This window comes from Solea solea, chromosome 11 (genome assembly GCF_958295425.1).
Source record: "Solea solea chromosome 11, fSolSol10.1, whole genome shotgun sequence".
Taxonomy (NCBI): domain Eukaryota; kingdom Metazoa; phylum Chordata; class Actinopteri; order Pleuronectiformes; family Soleidae; genus Solea; species Solea solea.
The window spans coordinates 18,674,134-18,694,936 of NC_081144.1; the positions used below are offsets into that span (position 1 = coordinate 18,674,134).

Sequence of the window (20,803 nt, forward strand, 5' to 3'; positions counted from 1 at the left end):
CACAGGAGTGTGATCCTTTTCAGAGGAATTCTCCTTGATCACACTCACATGGAGACAAAACGAGTTTCAATTTAATTTCACTTCACTCGTTTAACCCTGACATGATGAATTAAGAAGTTGAATTAATGTGTGAGCGCCATTACTGAGCCATATGACGCGGCTCACTTTGTCCTGGAATATTAGCTTCAGAACTGCCACTGTAGAATTTCAATTTACTAGATTTAGCAGTGACTGGAGGAAAGTTTGTGGTTATTTTTGCCGATGACAAGCTCATCGGCGTAATCTCTGACGAGCGAGCTGTGGGTCCCAGCCTGGCACTTCCGCCTGATAAAAGGGAGATTACAAGGGTGATTTACCACAGATTAAAGTGAACGGCTCTAGCAGCCCCGTCACTGCTAGTTCAAAGTTCATAGTTCAAATCTGTGTTGTTTTGACGCACTAAAACCAACTCTAGGTTTAAGTGGCTGTCATCCCCATGATATGGTAAAGATGCTCATAGATAAAGCTAAAGTAGCTCATGGTCGAATCCACCACAGCTATCTCACTTGTACCACAAGCCTGGAACAACTATTTCCATTTTCTACTCCAGAAAGTGTCAGAAGTGTCATCAAAGACCATGGAGGACAATTACTTTTGGACGAGCGTGTGGATGATCTGGCAACAGAGAAAAGGAGCACACAAGTGAATCCGCGCAGGACACTGACAAATCTGAAACCCCATCCGTCCGCACAATTCTTCAGAGCATATGGCCTGTCGACGTCCCACCAGGCTTTTCCACTCTGCCCTGCCAAGCTAATTCAAGAGTGACTCTCCAGCAGTGATGCTATTAGCAGGCGGAACAAGAGTGCTGCTTTAAATACATCCTGTGTGCTCAATGGTCAAGATGCAGAGATTACATTTTGATGTGCGTCAATGAGTTTGTCACAATAGAGCAGAATATTCACAGCAGCTGCGTGCAGAGTTCAGGCACGAAGACAAACCTGTCCCTGAACCAGAAGCTGACAGATTTGTTGAAGGCAACGTTCATCTGTGGTGGTTTAAAAAAAGAAAACACTGACATCTGGAGAGCCTTAAAACCCACTGACATTTATAATATTAGCTCTCGAGCCTTCAACCAGCATTAAGACGGAGAAGACGGCTGGTGAAACAGAAACAGGGGAAAGGGAGAAGGATGCTGGGAAAAGAGAGAGGAAAGTGAGAGATGGGGGTGGATCTGAGCCACAAATTGCATTTGACATTTGACCAGTGTTTACATGATAATGAACTATACATATATTTAGTGTATGTGTGCAGTGTGTGTCATCACGAGAGCAGCTCCCTCACACTGGAGAATACTGAGGGACTGGAATTTTACATAAGCCTGTGCATGACTACTGGTCCTCTTTGAATCATACTTACGTCTCCCATCACCATGGCTACAACCTACACTAGTGTGGAGGCGCACTCTACATCTCTCTCCTGCTTTCCCTGGCGAGCCGATCCTACAGTCGTGGGTTAAAGTAAAGTAATGGGTCTTCAGGGTCTGCCTCTTTATCTGTCTTTGAAAAGCTCGACAGAGGCTCATAGCTTTTGACTGCCTGGATGTGATGTGCTGGAAAAAGAAACAATTAGCAACCCTCTAAAAATCACTTGTGCTCGTTGTCAACGTCTAATTGGTGTCTTCGATCTCTTTGTGATGTGAGGATGAAGCTGTGTTTAAAAGACTTCCTTCGTGGCATTCTCTCACACTCACATGTACCACCTGCCTCTTCTTCTCTTCACCTCTCTTACAGGCTCTCCCTATCCAAAGATGTCACGACGTGCTTTGACAGTGATACGGGAGTCCTGGAGGTTCCGGCTGAAGTGCAAGTAGCAGGCCAGGTTTGGGTCGCACATTCTAATACACTCGGATCTTGTGATCCTAACAACAGCATCGTCATCCTACAACGTCAGGGTTCGTGTCCTACTTTGTCCCCGACAGAAACACAGTCACAGAGGGTTAACCTACTTCACTGGTAACAAGCTAAAATTATCCCAACCCCGATTCCTCCATGGGCACCAATAAGCCAAGCATAAAGGTCATTCCATATTGTTTCACTGGAAATGTCTCCAGAAGCTGAGAGGCTGGCAGGAATCATGCTGCATTTTTTTTAGTATGTGTTATTCTCTTATCCCATTGAGGATGTATAAAAATGTGTAAACATTTTTATATTTCTGTTGGTGTTGTGTGTTTTAGTTAGTTTTTTTTATCGGAATTTTTATACCCTACAAGTCAAGCTTTTACTGAATTAGGAAAACTATTTAATAGTGACTTCATTGATCAACATATATCGTTGTATGCGTTATATCACTAACTCAATGTTTGTACTCAGTGGAATAGAGTGTCTCAGTCTCAGCCACCCTGGTAACTCTAAGTAAAGGTCTTAGGTTGATTATTATTGATTGGCATCAAACTCTCAGGTTGTTAAAGGTCTAGTGCAGTTAGTGTGTGTAAAACGTTCATTTGGCAGAAATTGGAGATAAAATAATGATACTAATCACCTTATTATATGAGTTGCTGTATAAATAAGCCTTCTAGCCTTACATATGTTTCCCACAGTGGACAACTTTAATATATTTTAAAGGGAAGGGAAGCGTTGGGTGAGGGATATCCAGCTGCAACATGTTTTGCTAAATTTTACACAGTGTACTTTTTTTTAATTTAAAAGTTCATCACAGCTCTTGGGGGACAGTTAGTCAATTGTCCTTTACCCATGCTGCTGAGGACAAGCAGACAGTGTCAGTAACACTTTTTTAGAAGTCTGTTAATCAAGCTGCAAAGTTGAATTCATACAGTGGCGTCAAGTTTTGTTCCCAACAGCAACAAGAAAAGCAATCTGAATTAAAATTTCAAATTAAATCAAAGCCAATATAAATACTGCATTGTCCCCAAAAAAGTGCTGCAACTGCTGCAGAACAAAATGGAGACAACAAACATCCAACATAGGACATAAATTGACAGAATATAAACATGAATATTGCAGTGAAGTTAAGTGTTTAGCGGGAATCATGATGTGTGATGCAGCACAACTTTTCGGTCCACAGTGAACCTCCTTTCCGAAGGTGCAAATCCAAATATCCTGTTCAAGGGAAAACTTGGAGTTTGAAATATTAAAAAGATCAGGTTTGATGTCAAATGAAATGCTGACAGCGTCCAAATTCCTTCAATTTATCAGCTGCAGCTATTATTAAAATACACAGCAGCTGCTTAAACATTTGCATTGCACTGATGCCAGTACTCTCTCTCACTAAATCTAAATCTGGTCCGGCTTCTTGCCATTTCTTCACCTTCCTCTCTCTCTCTCTCTCTCTCTCTCTATCTCCCTCTCTCCCTCTCTGTCTCTCTGTTGGGGATAAGGGGAGGAGAGGTTTGTGGGGGATGGGGGGAGTCTAATGAGGAGCCAAAAAAAGGGCCAGGATGCTCCTGTAGAGCACCAAAGCTGTTGCCTCCACCCAAGGCTGTGCTCCTGGCATTAAACCATTACCATGTGCACACACACACACACACACACATACAACAGTGTGTGTGTGTGTGTGTGTGTGTCACCAGCAGCCAGGAAAGCAATTGTGCAGACACCAGTAAACAAGGTCATCTGCTGAGCACTGACTTGGCTTAAGAGGATGACATTTTGAGAAAGTGCTTCCCCAGAAATCCTCGGATTACTTAGATTTACATAAATATATGTTTTACTCAAAGGAAGTTAAAGGTGTGTAAAAAAGTGATTGGTGGTTAATGTCGAGACTGCACAAACGAGGACTCCTCCGCTCACCCCTCCCTTTCCCAAGCGGGTCAGGCAACAGCGGTGACCTTTCGCATGTCAGAGAGAATGTCTCTGTTACTTTGTTTAGTTTAGTCTAATCTTCACAAGTTGAGGTGAATCCGCCAAAGTTTTTTAAAGAATTTGTGTTTTAGCCATTCGGTCTCTGTTTCTGTGATTGTCCGTCCATCCATTTTCTACCGCTTTATATTCCATTCCAGTTGCAGCTCTCAGTTGTGTTTCCTTGTATTCTTTGAGCGGCGACTTGTACTGACCTGTGTGGGTACCGGCGGACTTCTTCCATAACCTTAAGCAGGTTTCCATGGTAAACGTCTTCTTCATTGTCTCTGGACTGGAGAGTGTTGTGCTACTGGGAACATGCCCTTGTGGTCCTTGTGGAATCAAACTGGACGTGTGCACAGATTTGCCCGTGGAGACTCCGCTCAGACCAGTGTGAAAATTCAGTAACGCAGACCCGAGTGGATTTTTGCACGCACACGGACGCAGAAAGTATGACCCAGCCCTGAGGCTATGAAGAACCAAGATAGATTTTTTAAGTGATTATATACAATGATTATAGTATATATTCAATTTCTGGCGTTAAAACCCAACTACATGTTACACACTGGACCTTTAGAGGGATACGGGTGATGAAATTCAGCAAAAACAACTTCACATGTTGCAGTAGGAACACACTCTGTAGCTCATCGTACTCAAGGTCTTACTTGGAGCCTACACATCACGACCACTTCATGATTAACTTAAACTTTTAATTAATGAATTTAGTGTCTCTGTTGTGAGAATGTAGGAAACATCAGCTCCTGTTAGTTCCCTCTCTGAATGTTGTTGCTGTCTTCCTTCTCTTTTGCGCTTATCTCCCTTTCAGTCTGGATATGAAAAAGTACAATTTTACAATTTATTAAAAGGTAATACCAGTGCACAACAGTGCTGCTGGGGCAATTTGTGTTGTATTAATATAAATCAAATCATCCTGACGTTTTCCAGACGTGGTTACATTCTTATGTTATAAAACACAGAGAAAGTAGATCAAATGAACTGTCGTACAGATGCTTCGTGTCGGTGTGTTCAGGTGCAGCCGGTCCATTTAACAGTCCATGCGGTGGTGACCTCCTCTGACCTGCAGTTTGAGAGCACTGAGGTGGACTTTGGCTACTGTTCCATTTTCCAGTCAGTCAAGAGCAGCGTCCGCCTGACCAACATGTCGTTACTGCCTCAGGACTTTGGCTTCTTGGACGCTCCGGAGGTACGTGAAAAGGAGGTCTTACATCCTCGTGGCAGTGCGTCACCAGTGTGCCGCGGTCCGTAATAAAGTTAAACATAAATTCTCTGTTCTGGGGGAAAAAAAAAAACATTTTATAAACTGTATCTGATAAAATATGAGATGATATCTCACTTTATAAATGACATTTTAATGTGTTGTAATAAAGAATAGTGGCTTCTCTTCTAGGATTTTCTCAGGGCTCGTTAGTTGTGGTCAAAATGCTAATCACAGCTATTTTTGTTCAAATTTAGATAATTCTTGGTAACAGGATTAATTATTTGAATTTCAATCTTATCTGTTTACTTAAATGTTGTGTTGCCCGGAGGTTTTGTTGAGTTTTGGCAGCTCCCCAGCTCTGATGCTGTGTAAACCATAAGAAGCGGGATTGGCATCAGTGAGCTAAAATCCCATTGCATTACAATACTGGCTTTTTGAGCACTTTGTGTTGTTTTTGTTTTTGTCCTCCCTGATTATAGTTCATTGAGGTCCAGCCCAATGACGGCTTTGGCACGCTGCTCCCACAAGAAACTCTGCAGATTGATCTGATTTTCAGTCCCAGCAAGGTCAAAGACTACAATTTCCAGCTCCACTGCAAGTCTGGAATCAACAGGTTGGCATTGATTTTGTGTAAATTTAATATCACTATCATGGTAGGACATTGACAAATGAAAGAAATGAACTCTAACTTCATTTGTCTCTGGTATAATGCTCCGATATTCATTCATAAAACAACTTGACTTTCCCTTGCTGTTAGAGATTTCCTGCTGTCTTGCCGAGCAGTGGGCGTCCGCCCTCCGCTGGAACTCTCCCATTCACTGGTAAAGTTTGGGGCCACAGCGTTAGGGGATCACTCCACCGCCGTCCTTTACCTGATTAACCCTCAAACCAGCCGGAACCAGTCCAAACCACCTGTCACAGCAGTGGCCAAGGACGCTTTGACTCCTGTAGCACCCCGGCTGTTCTCCTTCGTTCTTCCCAAGAAGTGTTCACACGTCAGCATCGCCCCGTCCACGGGACGCCTGCTCCCGGGTGAGGTGAGTAAAACACCCTGAGTTTTAAAGCCATTTCACAAATAAAATGCAGATTCCTAATTGTGAGGAGTAAGAATAGCTGGGGGGGGGGTTTGTCTCTTGTGGTGTTAGTGCAGCAAACAGGGAGATGCTACTGAATAGTCTTCATGTTTTTATTCTCCTATCACAAAAAAGGAAAGAGATCTGTGATTCAGACTGTTCTGCAACGAACCATCATAACCTGAGGACTTTATAGTGTAATGGTGCCCTCTACTGGCCAACCAATGGAAGTGAACAAGCACTTGTTATTTTTTCTCTGTCTAGATATGAGGACAGCCTGAACATTAATGCAGTTTATTGCTGTGGATGAATACACTGAATTTGAAGCCTCATACACTATTTATAGAAAAGAATAATCTATTTTTCACAATATAATGATAGAGACCCACTGGCAGAGAGATTGTTATGATTCAAGTATCAATCCACTTGAATTGTTGTCACTAGATCAACCCCTGAAAAGACAACTCTTTAATCTTCAAATATGGATTAGAGCTCAGAGTAAAAACTGCTTGTGTGGAAGAATGCTAGAGTTTGAATGGCATTCTAAAGTTCCATAACACATGAACGTGTATGATCCTCTGAATCTGTGTCTGTGTGAGTGATGACAGACATAACCGCCGTCTCTCCTCTTACCAGAAATGCCTGGTTCAGGTGACGTTCAGGCCCAAGCTGCTGGAGCAAGAAATCAAACGAGAGGTGATACGTCTTCACCAGCAAGCCAGGTTACTCCGTGAGAGGGAGTTGAATCTGATAAAAGAGCAGGAGGTATCACTCCACACACAACCATATTAGACATTAAATGCTACATTTGTGGAACTGCGGATGAATCTGTCAGCTATGTTTATGTGTGTGTTTGTGGCGAAGGAAAACAGCAAAAAAAAGAAATCATCTGCAAAACGCAGAAACAGCAAGATGTCAGACGAACAAAACACATATGAACAAAGCGAGTCACCAAAACCTGACGACTTGCAGCAAGGGTAGGGTGTTTTCTTTTCTTTTATATATTCCTCACTTTGTGTCAAAATGCATTTGAGAAAACGTGTGAAATAAAAATGCGTTCATAAATATTCTATTGCCAAATATCAAAGATTAGTACTGCAAAAAGAGAGGGAATTATTCTTTTGGAAATACCTCTCAAACACTCCCTGACGTCCTGTCTCTGTAAGTAGGCTATACCCATTTAATGACCAAGAACACTGAAATATAAATTACACACAAAGCTTGCACTTGTACATTCTCTCTTCTTCCAATTCTGGAGTGGATCTCCTCAGCGTTCCTCACTTCTTTGGGTTTGCAGAGATCACGCCATACATACTGTCGTGTCTCAGAGGAGCCGCTGTGATCTTGACGGAGCTGGAAAACCTTGATTAAAAGTTTAACAAAGGTTTGTTGTTTTATTTAAATGTGTGGGGTCTTGTACTCCTAGGTCGGAGCAGTATGAGAAGGCCAGGACCTCTCTGCTCTACTCCTACACTCAGCGCTACAACGAGCACATCGTCCCCTGCTTCATATCAGATGGAGACCCGCCTGAGGAAGACAGACAAGCCCAGCCCACATGGAGGTAACCCAGACTCAGCCTCCATACTCTTCTTAAATTCACCTGCATGCGACCAAGAAATAGTCTGATACATATCAATCTTTTTTTATTTTGACAAAAATACCAAACATTTTCTATAAATTTCTTCCCTTTTTAATGAACCCTGTAACACCTAAGCCTCAAAATGTCTGTTTTTTGCTTATTTTAACCATAAAAGGGCCAGTATAATGTCCTGTAACTAAAATGTAAAGTGCCCATTTTTCCAGAATAACTGTCATCTGGCAGTTATTTGCAATTTACTGCACGTTAATAGTGTATTAACAATTTAAAATGAAGTTTTATTGAGAGAAAAAAACACTGTAGTTGCACACGAACACCAGATTTTGTGTGTTCAATTTGAAATTTGAACAGTATAAAACATTTAAAACGAGGCAATCAGACATGGCAGACTTCACCCCATTCACGCAACAAGCTTCTGGCATTGCATCTACATTTTACACTTGCTTCTCTTCTTATATAAAACAAGCGTGCAGTTCCAAATCCACCAGCACTATGCTGAGATGTTTGCTGCCAGGCTCATGCTTTATTTAGAACAGAGAATATCTGCTGTAGTGGAAACATCTGGGCTGGCCTCCATTAGTGAAACACATCAGTGATTCTTTTTGTGCTTTTGAGTAAACCCTGTCATTTATTTTGTAAGATATTTTTGGGGCATTTAGTGCCTTTATTGGACAGGATAGTCAGCATGAAACGGGGGAGGAGTGTGGAGTAAACATGCTGCAAATAACAGCAGGTGGAATCTCTGCTCACAGGAATCCAGCTCTACCAGCTGAAATCCCATAAACTCTAAGATGAACTAGGTTGTGATCATAGGTGATGGACACCACATGTGTGAATGTGTTGACAGCAATAATGTGAACCCTCTATTTACTGTATGACTGCAAATTAACATTCTAAATGGCCACTACCTCCCATCTTCTACATGCCCATACTACTTGTGACAGATTGAGTTTTCTGTTTACTTTTAAAGGAATACTTCACCGATTAGCATTTAGCTTTGTATTACTAGAATAGGGGTAGTATATTTGAAAATGTGTGCTTCACAACCTCAGTTTCCCCTGAGATGAGAAATATCTTCGTTCTTTTCTTTGTTACTGGTGGGCACGGTGACACAGTGACACTGGTGGGCACCCCTATTCTAGTAATACAAAGCTTAATGCAAATCAGTGAAGTATTCCTTTAATTATATCTTCATATTTCCATGTCATGTCGACCAAATTATGTTCCCAAGATCTCTGACAAAGTTAAACAAATGCAAATGATTTGACCCAAATCAGCGCTGATTTGTGTCATTCTGGATCAGTCAGTGCCAAATTTAAACACCAAAAAGAGTGTTATGAATGAAGCATCAGCCATTACCCACAATCCTTAGACATGTCTGATGTCACTTCAGTCCCTTCAATGCGCTCTACTTGAAGCTACAGTGTCCCGTTGTCCGGCCCGCTCTCATGGTGACGTCCGACAATGGTCAAACCATCGTAGACTTCCGTCGGGTGTCAGTGGGTGAGTCATTCTGAATGTTTGTGTGGTTCTTCACATACTCGAAATGTTTGCTTGTGTACGCAGCTCAGTGTGTGTGTGTGTGTGTGTGTGTGTGTATGTGTGTGTGTGTCCTCTGCAGGTGAGACGATGATAAAGAGGTTTACAGTTCAGAACATTTCAGACGAATCGTTGCAGGTAACCTTTTTAACAGATCAAATGATGTGGAAAGAGATTCAACATCTGCGCATCATCTTAATCCTAATCCAATGATTAGGATTATGTTGCAGTGATAACAATAAGAATAATAATAATAATAATTATGATAATAATTTCTTTGACCATTTGTAAGATGAGGACGTCAGTGCTGGATACACTGGGTCCATTTTCCATCCTCAATGCCCTCAGAGTCATAAGACCTGGAGGAAAGAGAACTCTGGTTCTGGCCTTCAGTCCTGCTGAGGAGAAAAAGGTGGGTTGGTATTGATTTTGAAGCACTGGGTTGTTGTTCGATCCTAACGTCGCCGCTGTGTCACACTTTTCCACCCTCATGTCAAGACAAGGCAGTTTTATTTAGGGATGCTGTACAGAAACGTTTAACAACAACATGGACTGATTTGTGAGAAAATTACAATCTGTAACAAGTTGTTAAAAGAAATGAAAACGAGAAAAAGGAAATTAGTAAAGTAAATGAATAAATGAGTTAAATAAAAGGATTAGTTTTAAAAACAAATAGATCAAATGTCTTAAAGTTGCGTCAACATGTAAAGAATTTAAACGTTTTAAAAAAGATTGATAGACCAGTGAAAAACAAAATAAATAAATATGTTTTTAGTCTAGATTTAAAAACTCTAATGGACCGAACAATCATCCGTGCTATGTCTGTGCTGTTGTCTGTCAGCTGGTCAATGTTAATCTGCTGACTTGTCAGTGAACCACTCACATACAGTAGATCCCCTTTGATGTGGTTTCTGGTCAATGAAAAATGAAAATTGATCAATAACCTCCTCCATTATTCTCTAGCACTGTGAGATTCTGGAGATCAACACCACTAAAATGAGCCTGGAGCTGACTCTGTGTGGGGAGGGTGTGTTCCCCACCGTCACATCGTCTCACCCTGGAGGACTTCTCGACTTTGGCTATGTGTTTGAGAAGGAGAGGATCTCACAGGTCGTACAGGTCAGTGAGGAGTGTGCGAATCAGCAAAGGACAAGATTATATTTTGTTGTGTATATATGGGTGTAAAACTCTTTTGGGGTTCAACAAAAGTATGAAATGTAAAATAATTACAGGTGTTCAGTACTATAATCTAAAATGTAATGTTTTATTTATTTTCTCTATTTCTGATTTTCTGGATTTTTCCACACACTTCAGCCTATTGCTTTTTCATTTATTGGCACATTTGTGTTAAATGATCTTGCTTTATGTTTACTTTTGATGTGAATGCCACCAGAATGAAGATATTCATTCATGTAATCATAGAGTTTGTGAAGGAGACACATGCCACATCTGTGTTGACCGTTATTATGTGCTGACTGCAGTTGCGGAACAGCTCGGTGGTGGAAGTAGGTTTCAGGACGCTGTTGGCCAGTCTGTCTCTGTCCAGACCTCAGGATGGAGTCGATACTGTGGACATCCTGCTGGGCAGTTACACGGACTCTCAGGTCCAGCCTACTGTAGGTAAGTCATGATAATCATTTCAGCCAGTTTCACCAGCGACTCTTTGGAAGTGCTTCCTAAAACACACTGAGATGTGACCCCGTTCAGCACTGGTATTTACATCCATACTGAGTGATGTGAGCACAGGCCAATCATGCTCAGTACAGGTCTCAACACTTCCAATGCATCTTGAATGGGTGGCATGCAGCCACATCCCTGAGCTAACATGAATGTAATCTGTCCTCAGGTGATGTCTGATTTTGTTTTTTGTTTTTTTACACCACTCAGCATTCATGCATTCATTTACCACAATAGTAACATGTGATTTCTTTTTTCTAATTGTTAAAACCTCATGCGACAGCAGCATAAGTAGCGCTTGATTCACTTAAACTCTTATCTGATTTCCTCTCCCTTGCTTTCTGTCACACACACACACACACACACACACACGCACAAACATCTGTAGCCCCATCAAAAAAAAAAAAATATTTGTTCTTGCAAACAGTCGTGACGTCAGTGTTTATCTGATTTGGTCACAGGGGACACCTCCATGTCAGGTGTGGACAGTCGTATTTACAGCTGTCCACATGCGGTCGGATCACTGAGGACAGATGTTAACCCTTAAACACCTGAGCCTCAAAATGTCTTGTGTTTTTTGCTTATTTTAACCATAAAAGGGCCTGAAAATGTCCTGTATTTACAATATACTGTATGTGTTTTAACAGTTTGAAATTAAGAAAAACTAAAAGTTTTATTGTATACGAACCCCAGATTTTGTGTTAAATTTGAAATTTGAACAGTATAACACATATTTAAAATGACATTTGTGTGAAATAACCGGAATAACCACATGTTGGCTTTGACTTGGAATTTTTCCGGTAACAAAAAGCACTGCATAATGCAAAATGCGGTAATGCAAAGTGCGCTTGTGCAAATGCGACACCTGCAACGCGCTCAGTGTTAAAAGGTTAATACCAGGTTTGAAAAACGCCATTGAATTTACAGGGACACAATGTAAATAAATTTCACATTTGAATGCAATTGTACCTAAATTGAGTTGGTAGTGCAAAACTCAGAATTAGGACCACTGAGAGAAGTGTTGTGACATTGTTTTGTAGACATAGTGCACATGCTTTGTGTCCTTTAGGAACTCAGAACTACAGTGGGCTGAGCGTGTTCAGCGTAGTGCCAGGAGAGGGCAGCATTGCTCCAGGACAGAGTCAGAACGTCACTATCACCTTTCAGCCTGACCATCCGTCTGTCAACTACTCTGACAAACTCACCATTGAGCTAATGAATAAGGTCAGCATTGATTGATTGCATTTCTTTTCTCAACGTGACCTTGGCCATCATCACCGTTTGTAAAAGTCGTCACGATCTAACGATCTGTGTGTTTCTGTCTCTCAGAGTAAAGTGTGTGTGATGGATCTGAAGGGTGCGGCCTCTTCACAACACATGTATTTACATGGAGGGGACGTGCTGACCGTGCCCATTGAATCTCTTCTCCCTCCACTCCCAGGTACAGACACACACCTGACAAGGTGGCTGCACCAGAGTTAGCGATAAGCTCATTTTCATCCGTTGCCCTCGGGCAGGAAGGAGTCAAAGGTCAAATAATATGCTTAAATTCACAGACAAATTTAAAACATCACCAACAATAATAACAGTCAACATCACATCATTAAAACAGCACAGCTTCGCAACATTAATACATCAAATCTTCCCGTTTTCTTCCATCCTATTTTTCTGAACTACAAAGTCAGAAGTTATTCTAGATTCAGCTTATTCCTCTAAGATACTGAGCAACTCAGGCAGAGAGGATAAAGAGACTGACATCATAACGATTCCACATGCCACGATTCATGCAGCATATGTGAAGTCATTTATAGTAATCGTAACCTGCTTCTTCATCTTATAGCGAATTACGGTTTCTGAGGTCTGTTTTAAAGAAAGATGTAATTACAGGAGAATGTGTTTTATGTGCTGGTTGGGTTTTTTTTTCATCTCATTAGCTCTCCACCTTTCATACACCTTTATATACCTTTCATACGCCTTTCATACACTTTCCTTAATTACCACCAATGATGTATGCTATTACGAGGCCCAACTGCAATACCTTCAAGGCCCACTACTGGGCTGCATCCCACACTTTGGGAAACACTGACATACATATTAATTATTTAAATACTAAGCTGGGATGCAAATTCATTGTGCCAGAAAGTTCTATTGATTATCATTGTGTGTTAAAAGTTGAGGGAAAACTCATTTGAGTTCTAATAAATGGGAACAAGGTTTTGACCTGACCCTCTCTCTCTCCCTCTCTCTAGCGGCACCAGGGGAGAAGGGCATCCCTGTACTGGTGACCTTGTGCGCTCGCTCCAGCGGGGGTGCTGTCATACCTGCAGTGAGGGAGCTGCAGGTGGGATGCGTCTGTACCACACAGCACAGTAAGAAGGTACTGAGACTGCAGCAGGGACGACAGAGGCAATAGGGTCACACACATCCACAGTAAACAAACAGGTGCATCGTGGGTGAGAGCGTGATAAAGATCAAGCATTTCCACAATTTAAAAATGTGTCTCACTTTGTTTTCATAGTGAGCTTCTGCTTTAAAAAAACATAACGTACGTCAATTCAGGCTGCTGCAGGAACATGGCAGCACAAGATGGCGGCCTCTGTAAAACAAGGCTTTTTTCTAATTGTGCGTTCCAATTCAGAGCAACCTCTTCTGTCATAGTACTGTTCAGATTTTATCTGTGGACATTGTTGCCACGCTGCATGTGCAGAATACAGTGTAGAGCATTAATATCGATGGCTAGCCCAGGATACATTGGCATCCATTAATTTTTCCGACTTGAACACAGTTAACTCTAATGGCACTTTTCCACTATAATGTTGTTGCATGACTCAGCACAGCTTGACTTTACTTGTTTGTTTTCTTTTCCGTTAGTGATAGTACCTGGAACCTGGTGTTTTTATTAGTACCTGCTCTGATAAGGTTCCAAAGGAGCTGGGCTCATACTAAAATGTGACGTCAACAGACTGCCGGCCACTGATTGGTCATGGTCACAAGAATCAAAGCCAACAATGACCGAACTGTAGATCAGTTAAAAAGACTTAAAAATCCTGAAAACATGTGTTAATCTCCAACATTTGACAAAGGAAATGTTATTATATTTAACAGAGGAGTCTGGCGTATTTAGCGACAGCACTGTGGAAAGCCAGTGATCGTGAGCCCAATCACAACACAACTGTGCTCCAGCCAAGCAGGAAGTCCTGAACAAATCCTTTAAATCAACTGATTCTAATGATTCAGTTGCACCGAAAACAGCTGCTTTACAAGTCACTAGTTTGTGTTTGTGTCGCGTATAAAACCACGTCATGGCATTTTCGTGCAGCCACGATATGATGACTCTGTCAACCTAGAGGTGGTACTATAGTAATGGAAAGCAACCCAAACTGTGTAGAGTCGAGCTGAGCTTTGCTACAACTGTATAGTGGAAAAGTGCCGGTGTAAATGGAATGTACCATTGGGCTACAAAAAACTAAATCATTTTTATTTCAAAGCGATTATAAACTTCTGGTACAGAAGTACAGTATGTCATTTCTGCCAATGGTAAAAATGTTACGCACTGGAACTTTAACCCTCAGCGCTCATGCGGCAAGGATCTGTGCCGCAGTTGTACCCTTGGCCGTGGGAATAATACACAACTCCTTATATGGACATCCTGGGAGTCAGAGTTATGATTCATTTTATAGTAATGATATAAAGTAGTAATAATTGTGCAGAAGTCACAAAACAAACTGTTTTTTCTTTTCTTTTTGTTCATAAAAACGAGCCAAGGGAACTTTGAACTGTGACATATTTACACATTTCACAAATTCTGTCCGATTTTAAACATTTTGAGTACTTTTTGCTCAGGTGTGTTCATATAAGACACTCTATATTGCACATTCTTATAGCCTCTGTATATACTGTATGTTTAACATAGTCATGGAAAAAAGTAATACTCTATGTTCTAAGGGTTAATATTATTTAATATCACTATTATTAGCGCAGCATTTCCAACAGCTTAGTCAGCTTTTCTCTTTTTTTTCCCAGAGTGGTGAGTTTTCCTGGGATGATGTGGGCTCCCTTCAAGAACAAGGCTTCAGTGTGGAGCCCAGCAAAGGTGCTGTGGAGTCAGGCCAGATATGCACCATCACAGTCACGTGGACTCCTCAGAGTGGGTACAAGGTGAGGAAGAGATGCTGCTCTTTTCATGTCAATTATCTTTTATCAAAAAGAGGTCATGCTGACAATACACGTTTCCACAGAACAAAAACAAATAACCAACTGCATCTCAGTGCAGATATGTTGGCACAGAATCCACAGAGAAGCTTATTTTTTTCCAAGGTATAGGGAACAAAAAATAGGTGCTTTATTGACTTTTTTAAATTTATTTTGCTCTCATCAAACTGTTATATGAAACAGCATGAATTCTGAAAAAAAAGTAAGACTTCTGACTTTAATCTCAAAATTCTGACTTTAATTTCGGAAATTTTTCTCAGAATTCATGCTGTTGTATTTTTTTTTTACATATTTTTACATTTTACCTAATACTTTTCCGTAGTATTAAAAAAGCTGTTCCTGTGTTGAATCAGAATCAGAATACTTTTATTATCCCTGAGGAAACTGTTGAATAAGAATTGAATTGAATGATTAAGACTAAGATTAAGGGTCATCAGAAATATTCAGAGTTAGAAAGTGTGTTGACATTTTCTGTCTGGTAACTCTGTTTACAAAATGAGAAACTGTTCTTACTTGTAGAAGCGTCCTTATCTGGAGGGAGTGCATTAATAAGACTTCTGTGCATTATTCAGTAATAACTTTACATTGTGGGGTGTCATGATGACAGAGGCAGATTTGTAAAATCCCCGAAACATATGATTATAAGTGTGAACAATAATTGTGTAATCCAAGTGTCAAAAATGTTACAGATTCCCATAAAACAATGTTTCTTATGCAAACGTGAGAGCTGCTCATTTATAGTAACAACAGTAAATGGCATTGTTGTGTCACTGTCAGATTTAAATGTGTGTGTCTGTGTGTGTGTGTGTGTTTCAGCCCTATGATGTGGTGCAGACGTGTGTGTCTCTGACCCTGAGGGGAGATGAGAGGTACATTTACAAAGTCACCTTGATGGCTTTGGTCTCCTACTCTGCTGAGTGACCTCTGCAGCACCTGGACCACGGCCAGTGTGGGGAACTGGTGTCATACACACACACACACACAAAGATACTGAAGATGGAACCAACATCAATGAGAGACGGATTATTTATGACTTGATTATTGTTATTATATTGTAACAGCACTGCACTGTTTGCCTATTACTTTAAATATACATTTTAACATTTTATTAGTCACTTTTAAGGTGATCCATGAACTGGTTTGGATCTATATCAGATAACTTTTAACCTCATACTCACACTATACAACCACGGGTAAAGACTAATAAATAAATATAGACATATATAATATGATAAAATAGGAACGAGGCAGTGCAATAGAAAGGCAAATTGACTAGCTCATCCTGAGTTGAATGCCAAGGAGACGAGGTGTGTTTTAGGAGGGACTCATCTGTGAATTGTTAAACCGTCCCATCTGGGAGCAGCTACTGAAATCACCTCTGGTTTCATGCCTTGTTCTAGGAACATCCAAGAGCAACTGGTTTGAGGATCACGTGATTCGGGCAGGAGTTTAGAGATGTATTAAGTTCCATAAATTGATTGAGTCCAGCCCATTTCAAACCTTAAAAACAAGCAATAAAATCTTAAAAACATTCCTGAACCAGACAATTTATGCTGCTTTTTTATCCCTTTTATATATATTTATACATTAGTTTAGTGATTATTTATTTGTTACATTGACCTAATGTGTGTAATTATGAGTTTTTGTTGAGTTTACCTCAACAAAACACTCTATCTGTTTCCATTGTCAGCGCTTGGCTGAATGGACCTAATTTCACCACCGGGGGGAGCAGGCAATGCCAAGGAAGCCACTGGTTAATGTGAGTTGACTGATGTAAACCAGCAAATGTGTACAGTACATACTGTATCATCACTGGTACTGTAACTGTACACCTGTAGTTAAAAGAGGTATAGAGTTCATTTAAAATATATATGTTATTGTTTTACATTATGAATAATAGTGAAAATATTATAACTACATTGTTGTTATTAGTAGTATTATTATTATTATTATTGATTCCACTAAAACCTCTTCAGAAACTGCCATCAAAGTGCTGAATCATCCTCTTGTACATCACTGACAATAGATAATTCCACAACCCTGATAATGAACATAGTGGAACAAACTTAATTCCTGTTTGTTTGTTTTTTGTATCATTTTGTTTCGTATAATTATGAGCTGTACACAACAGCATTGGACAGATGGTACAATTGGACGTGTTGCATGGAAATGAACTTACAAATGGCACAGCACACAATAACCTGAAAATGAAAAGATGAGAAAAGAAAAACAGTTACAAGAATAAACCAAAACAGATGCTCTTCTTTAGTTATAGACAGGAACACAGCCACAGGTCACCAATATAAATGCACACAGGTGTTGTTGTGACTATGGGCCACTGGTGGCTGACTGCTCCTCCCCCAACAACCTCCTCCACAAAACGCTCCCATAGCCTTAACGGTAACCAGTTTATGCCAGTTAACTCTAATCATAATCTAACCACAATTCAAATCTTAATGAAAAATACAGTGGAACCAGTTCCTCAGAAATTAGGTTCTGGACTAGGTTTTGGTCTCTAGGAAGGTCAATGTTTATGCCAAAAAAAAAATACACAATACACACACTCCGAGCCATCTTCCTTTCTGATTCCTGAAATAAATAAATGAAAAATAGAAGATAATTGGTGCCTATTTAATTTATTATTGAGTAATTTTTCAAAGTAGTCTTCGAAAGATACATTATTTTATAGATGAATGGATTATTATGTTCATGCAAGTTCCCAGTAACACTTAATTTAAACTCCTATTAATTAACATATACTGTTGTCAAACTAAAGATGTAGTGTGTCATGTTTGCTCCTTTAAAGAACATACACAGTTACTTGACCTTACTATTTGAGCTACTCACCCATTTTACTAACCAACTTAATTATCTAAATCTTATTTTGCTCATTATTCCAGATGCGTATCCAGACTGTCTGTCCATATTACTTTAGCGCTGACTCGTTTCCATGCAGTCTTATTTGCAACGTGTGGTTTGGATTTGGTTAAGTACACTCGCTAACTTTGACAATGCATTCTGACAATTTGTAATCCTATTTGAATGCATATGTTATGAACTCAAATCTGCTTCCTTTTTTTTTCCTGCATTTCTCCGTCATATTAAACCGGGTCTTGCTCAGTCCTGGTGTATGTGAACTACTGTGTGTGTGTCCTTGTGTGTGTGTGTTCTTGTGTGTGTGTGTACAACAGCAGATGTCACTAATGCCTCAACACGGACCAATAGGGTCTGACCTCTCTCAGAGATACATGCTGTAAGCATTTATCAGAGATTGTAGGAGATTATGTTAAATCAGATTAGTGTACCCCAACCTGCCTATTAAAAGCAAGGTCATTATGAGCTTAGCCTCGTGTAATGTCAATCGTTTTATGAGACGCGCTACATCATATTAAGCAATATTTGTGTTGCTGTTTTGCCTATTTTTTTCTAATCTGATTTCTCCTCTGATCTCTGGCTAATACCGCAAGATAGTGCTACTTACGCTCCACCATCGAGTGGTGTCTCTCGCTCTCTCTGTCGGCTTGTGTTGTCTGTTAGTGTGTTAGTGAATGCGACTTGAATAAATCAATGCTGTAAAATGCTCGTAAAAGTCAACTCTGATGCAGGTCATGACCATTCATTTGTTCTAAACTGCATTAAAACACACAGCATTTGAGTTATTTGTAGATATATAAATGAACATATGTCATACACTCGTACTGTTACGTTAAATAATGAGTTTGGAACACACAAAATGAAAAGAGTTTTTGTATTTTCATTGCCCTGTAGTAAATAATGCTTGGTTTACTCATTTAAAAGGTTGTTTGGTTTCCTAATGATCACAGCTGTTTATCATCGGGGCTCCATTTTATATATAAAAACACATTTAGAGCTTGTTTGACACATCAAGGTGGTTCTGTTCTCTTTCCATTCTCCTCATCAAAAGGCTGAATACAGACAATAAGCCTTTTCCCCTGGGTGGTCTGAGGCTGTGCTGAAGGAGCTTCACAACACATGTATGCAGACAGGCAGGGGTGTATCCAAGGGTAACTAAATCTCAGCAGCGTTCACCTGGGCAAATGATTCCCAATGGAAACCCACACCTAGAACTCTGCCTCACACACAAACACACACACAGGGCAGTGCTTTGTTTGTCAACCACTGTTCTGCTTAATGTTGAAAAATTATACAGTATTCCTATTTCACCATATTTTCACCATTAAATAAAAGGTTAAACTAAACAAACGTTTGTCTTTGAGGTTTAGTGGATTCACACCTGCGCACACGCGTCCATACAGAATTGTACAGTCACTAAATGCCTGAGAAAGAGGACACACTGTATACATATAATGATGCAATAACATATTTTAATCTCATCATTCCCCTAAATGTTTGTGTGTAAGAATATACATATTTCAAACTCAGTAGGATACACATGACCTCATATTCCACTCAAACTGTGCCACAATGGTGACCGCCAATTTAAGTTGTGCATGTAAAAAAGACAACATCAAAACAGATCTGGCACAAACAGTGGATCCCCAAATGCTGGGCCACAGTAGACATAACATTGCTCTCTCAGGAGCAGTCTTCATCCAAACCCAAGCTGAGGCTGCTGTCGTCTTCCCCCATCGGACCAACTTCATGCACACTTTGTTGTCCCGGTGGACGTCAAAGTGTTCCATGTTGTCTCCAAGAAACGCATTAACCCAATGAGCATTAACACGGCACAAGCTAATGCTTTGCTTCTTTTTTATTTAGAGAATTTTTGTAAGAATCCACCCGCAGAGGAAGTAAAGCTCCTCTCATTTCTTAGCCAGACAACTAGAAGACAAGTCATATTGTTTCATAAATTATGGGAAAGTAAATATCCTGAGTGTAACAACAAGGCCTTTTATTTATTGATCCTATTTCTGTTGGCAGATTGATGACTGTCATAGGATTACTAATGGAACACTGTAAATTATTCATCATAGCTAAACTATTATTGTCGGCGGAAATGGTTCGGGAGTTTCAGCTGATGTATTTTTATGCTTTTAACAAAATTCTATCAGAATAAATTCTAACAATTGTTTATTTCATTTATTTATTCAACTTTTTAATATCAACAATAAAACCACACGATCATATACAGTGATTTACATTGTGTAGTGTAGGTGTATTAACATTGGTTTTAGATTTTGCCGGGTCTGCTCACCTGAGCAGGGAAGTGTATCCACGACTGTTATGTGGCGTCGTCTAGTTTGGATTGCAAATGAGAGTTTGACAGTAGTTTCTTTGTAGTGGTTGTTGTACTAAACTGAGTTACGAAACATGTTTGTATGACAGATACACTACGTTTCTTTTGGCCCTGTGTTATTATGTCTCATAATGTGTCAGAATAATACAAATAGTAATAACGATAATACAAAGCTAAATGCAAATCGGTGAAGTATTCCTTTAATAACATTAAATAATGACACTGTAGATTGTAACAAATGGAAGACTCTTCACCACCAGAAAATAGAGCTGGGCAATAATTCAAGGATTCAATGTAAGATATCAATAAAGCATATATAATGTACTGTACGAACACTTTGAGACACAGCACATGTTTGCTTTTAAATGTTTTGCCTCAAATGAGTGAAATGTTTCTGTTTTACAAGCGGTTGTTGTTTCCTGTCCATAAAGA

At 40.1% G+C, this 20,803-nt stretch overlaps 1 protein-coding gene across 2 annotated transcripts in view; it reads left to right on the plus strand.

Moving 5' to 3' along the window:
* Positions 1–18,738, plus strand: part of cfap74 (cilia and flagella associated protein 74) — a 44,642-nt gene extending 25,904 nt beyond the window's left edge. For both annotated transcript variants that reach the window (XM_058644253.1, XM_058644254.1), the window contains exons 23-39: positions 1,773–1,860; positions 4,867–5,040; positions 5,535–5,668; positions 5,813–6,092; positions 6,765–6,893; positions 6,993–7,105; positions 7,555–7,689; positions 9,119–9,228; positions 9,347–9,402; positions 9,557–9,676; positions 10,228–10,383; positions 10,746–10,884; positions 12,011–12,165; positions 12,271–12,382; positions 13,191–13,318; positions 14,965–15,099; positions 15,970–18,738. In XM_058644253.1, coding sequence (XP_058500236.1) covers positions 1,773–1,860; positions 4,867–5,040; positions 5,535–5,668; positions 5,813–6,092; positions 6,765–6,893; positions 6,993–7,105; positions 7,555–7,689; positions 9,119–9,228; positions 9,347–9,402; positions 9,557–9,676; positions 10,228–10,383; positions 10,746–10,884; positions 12,011–12,165; positions 12,271–12,382; positions 13,191–13,318; positions 14,965–15,099; positions 15,970–16,074 — 2,269 coding nt within the window. In that variant the 3' untranslated portion in view covers positions 16,075–18,738. The remainder of the gene's footprint in view (positions 1–1,772; positions 1,861–4,866; positions 5,041–5,534; positions 5,669–5,812; positions 6,093–6,764; positions 6,894–6,992; positions 7,106–7,554; positions 7,690–9,118; positions 9,229–9,346; positions 9,403–9,556; positions 9,677–10,227; positions 10,384–10,745; positions 10,885–12,010; positions 12,166–12,270; positions 12,383–13,190; positions 13,319–14,964; positions 15,100–15,969) is intronic.
* Positions 18,739–20,803: the final 2,065 nt, after the last annotated feature.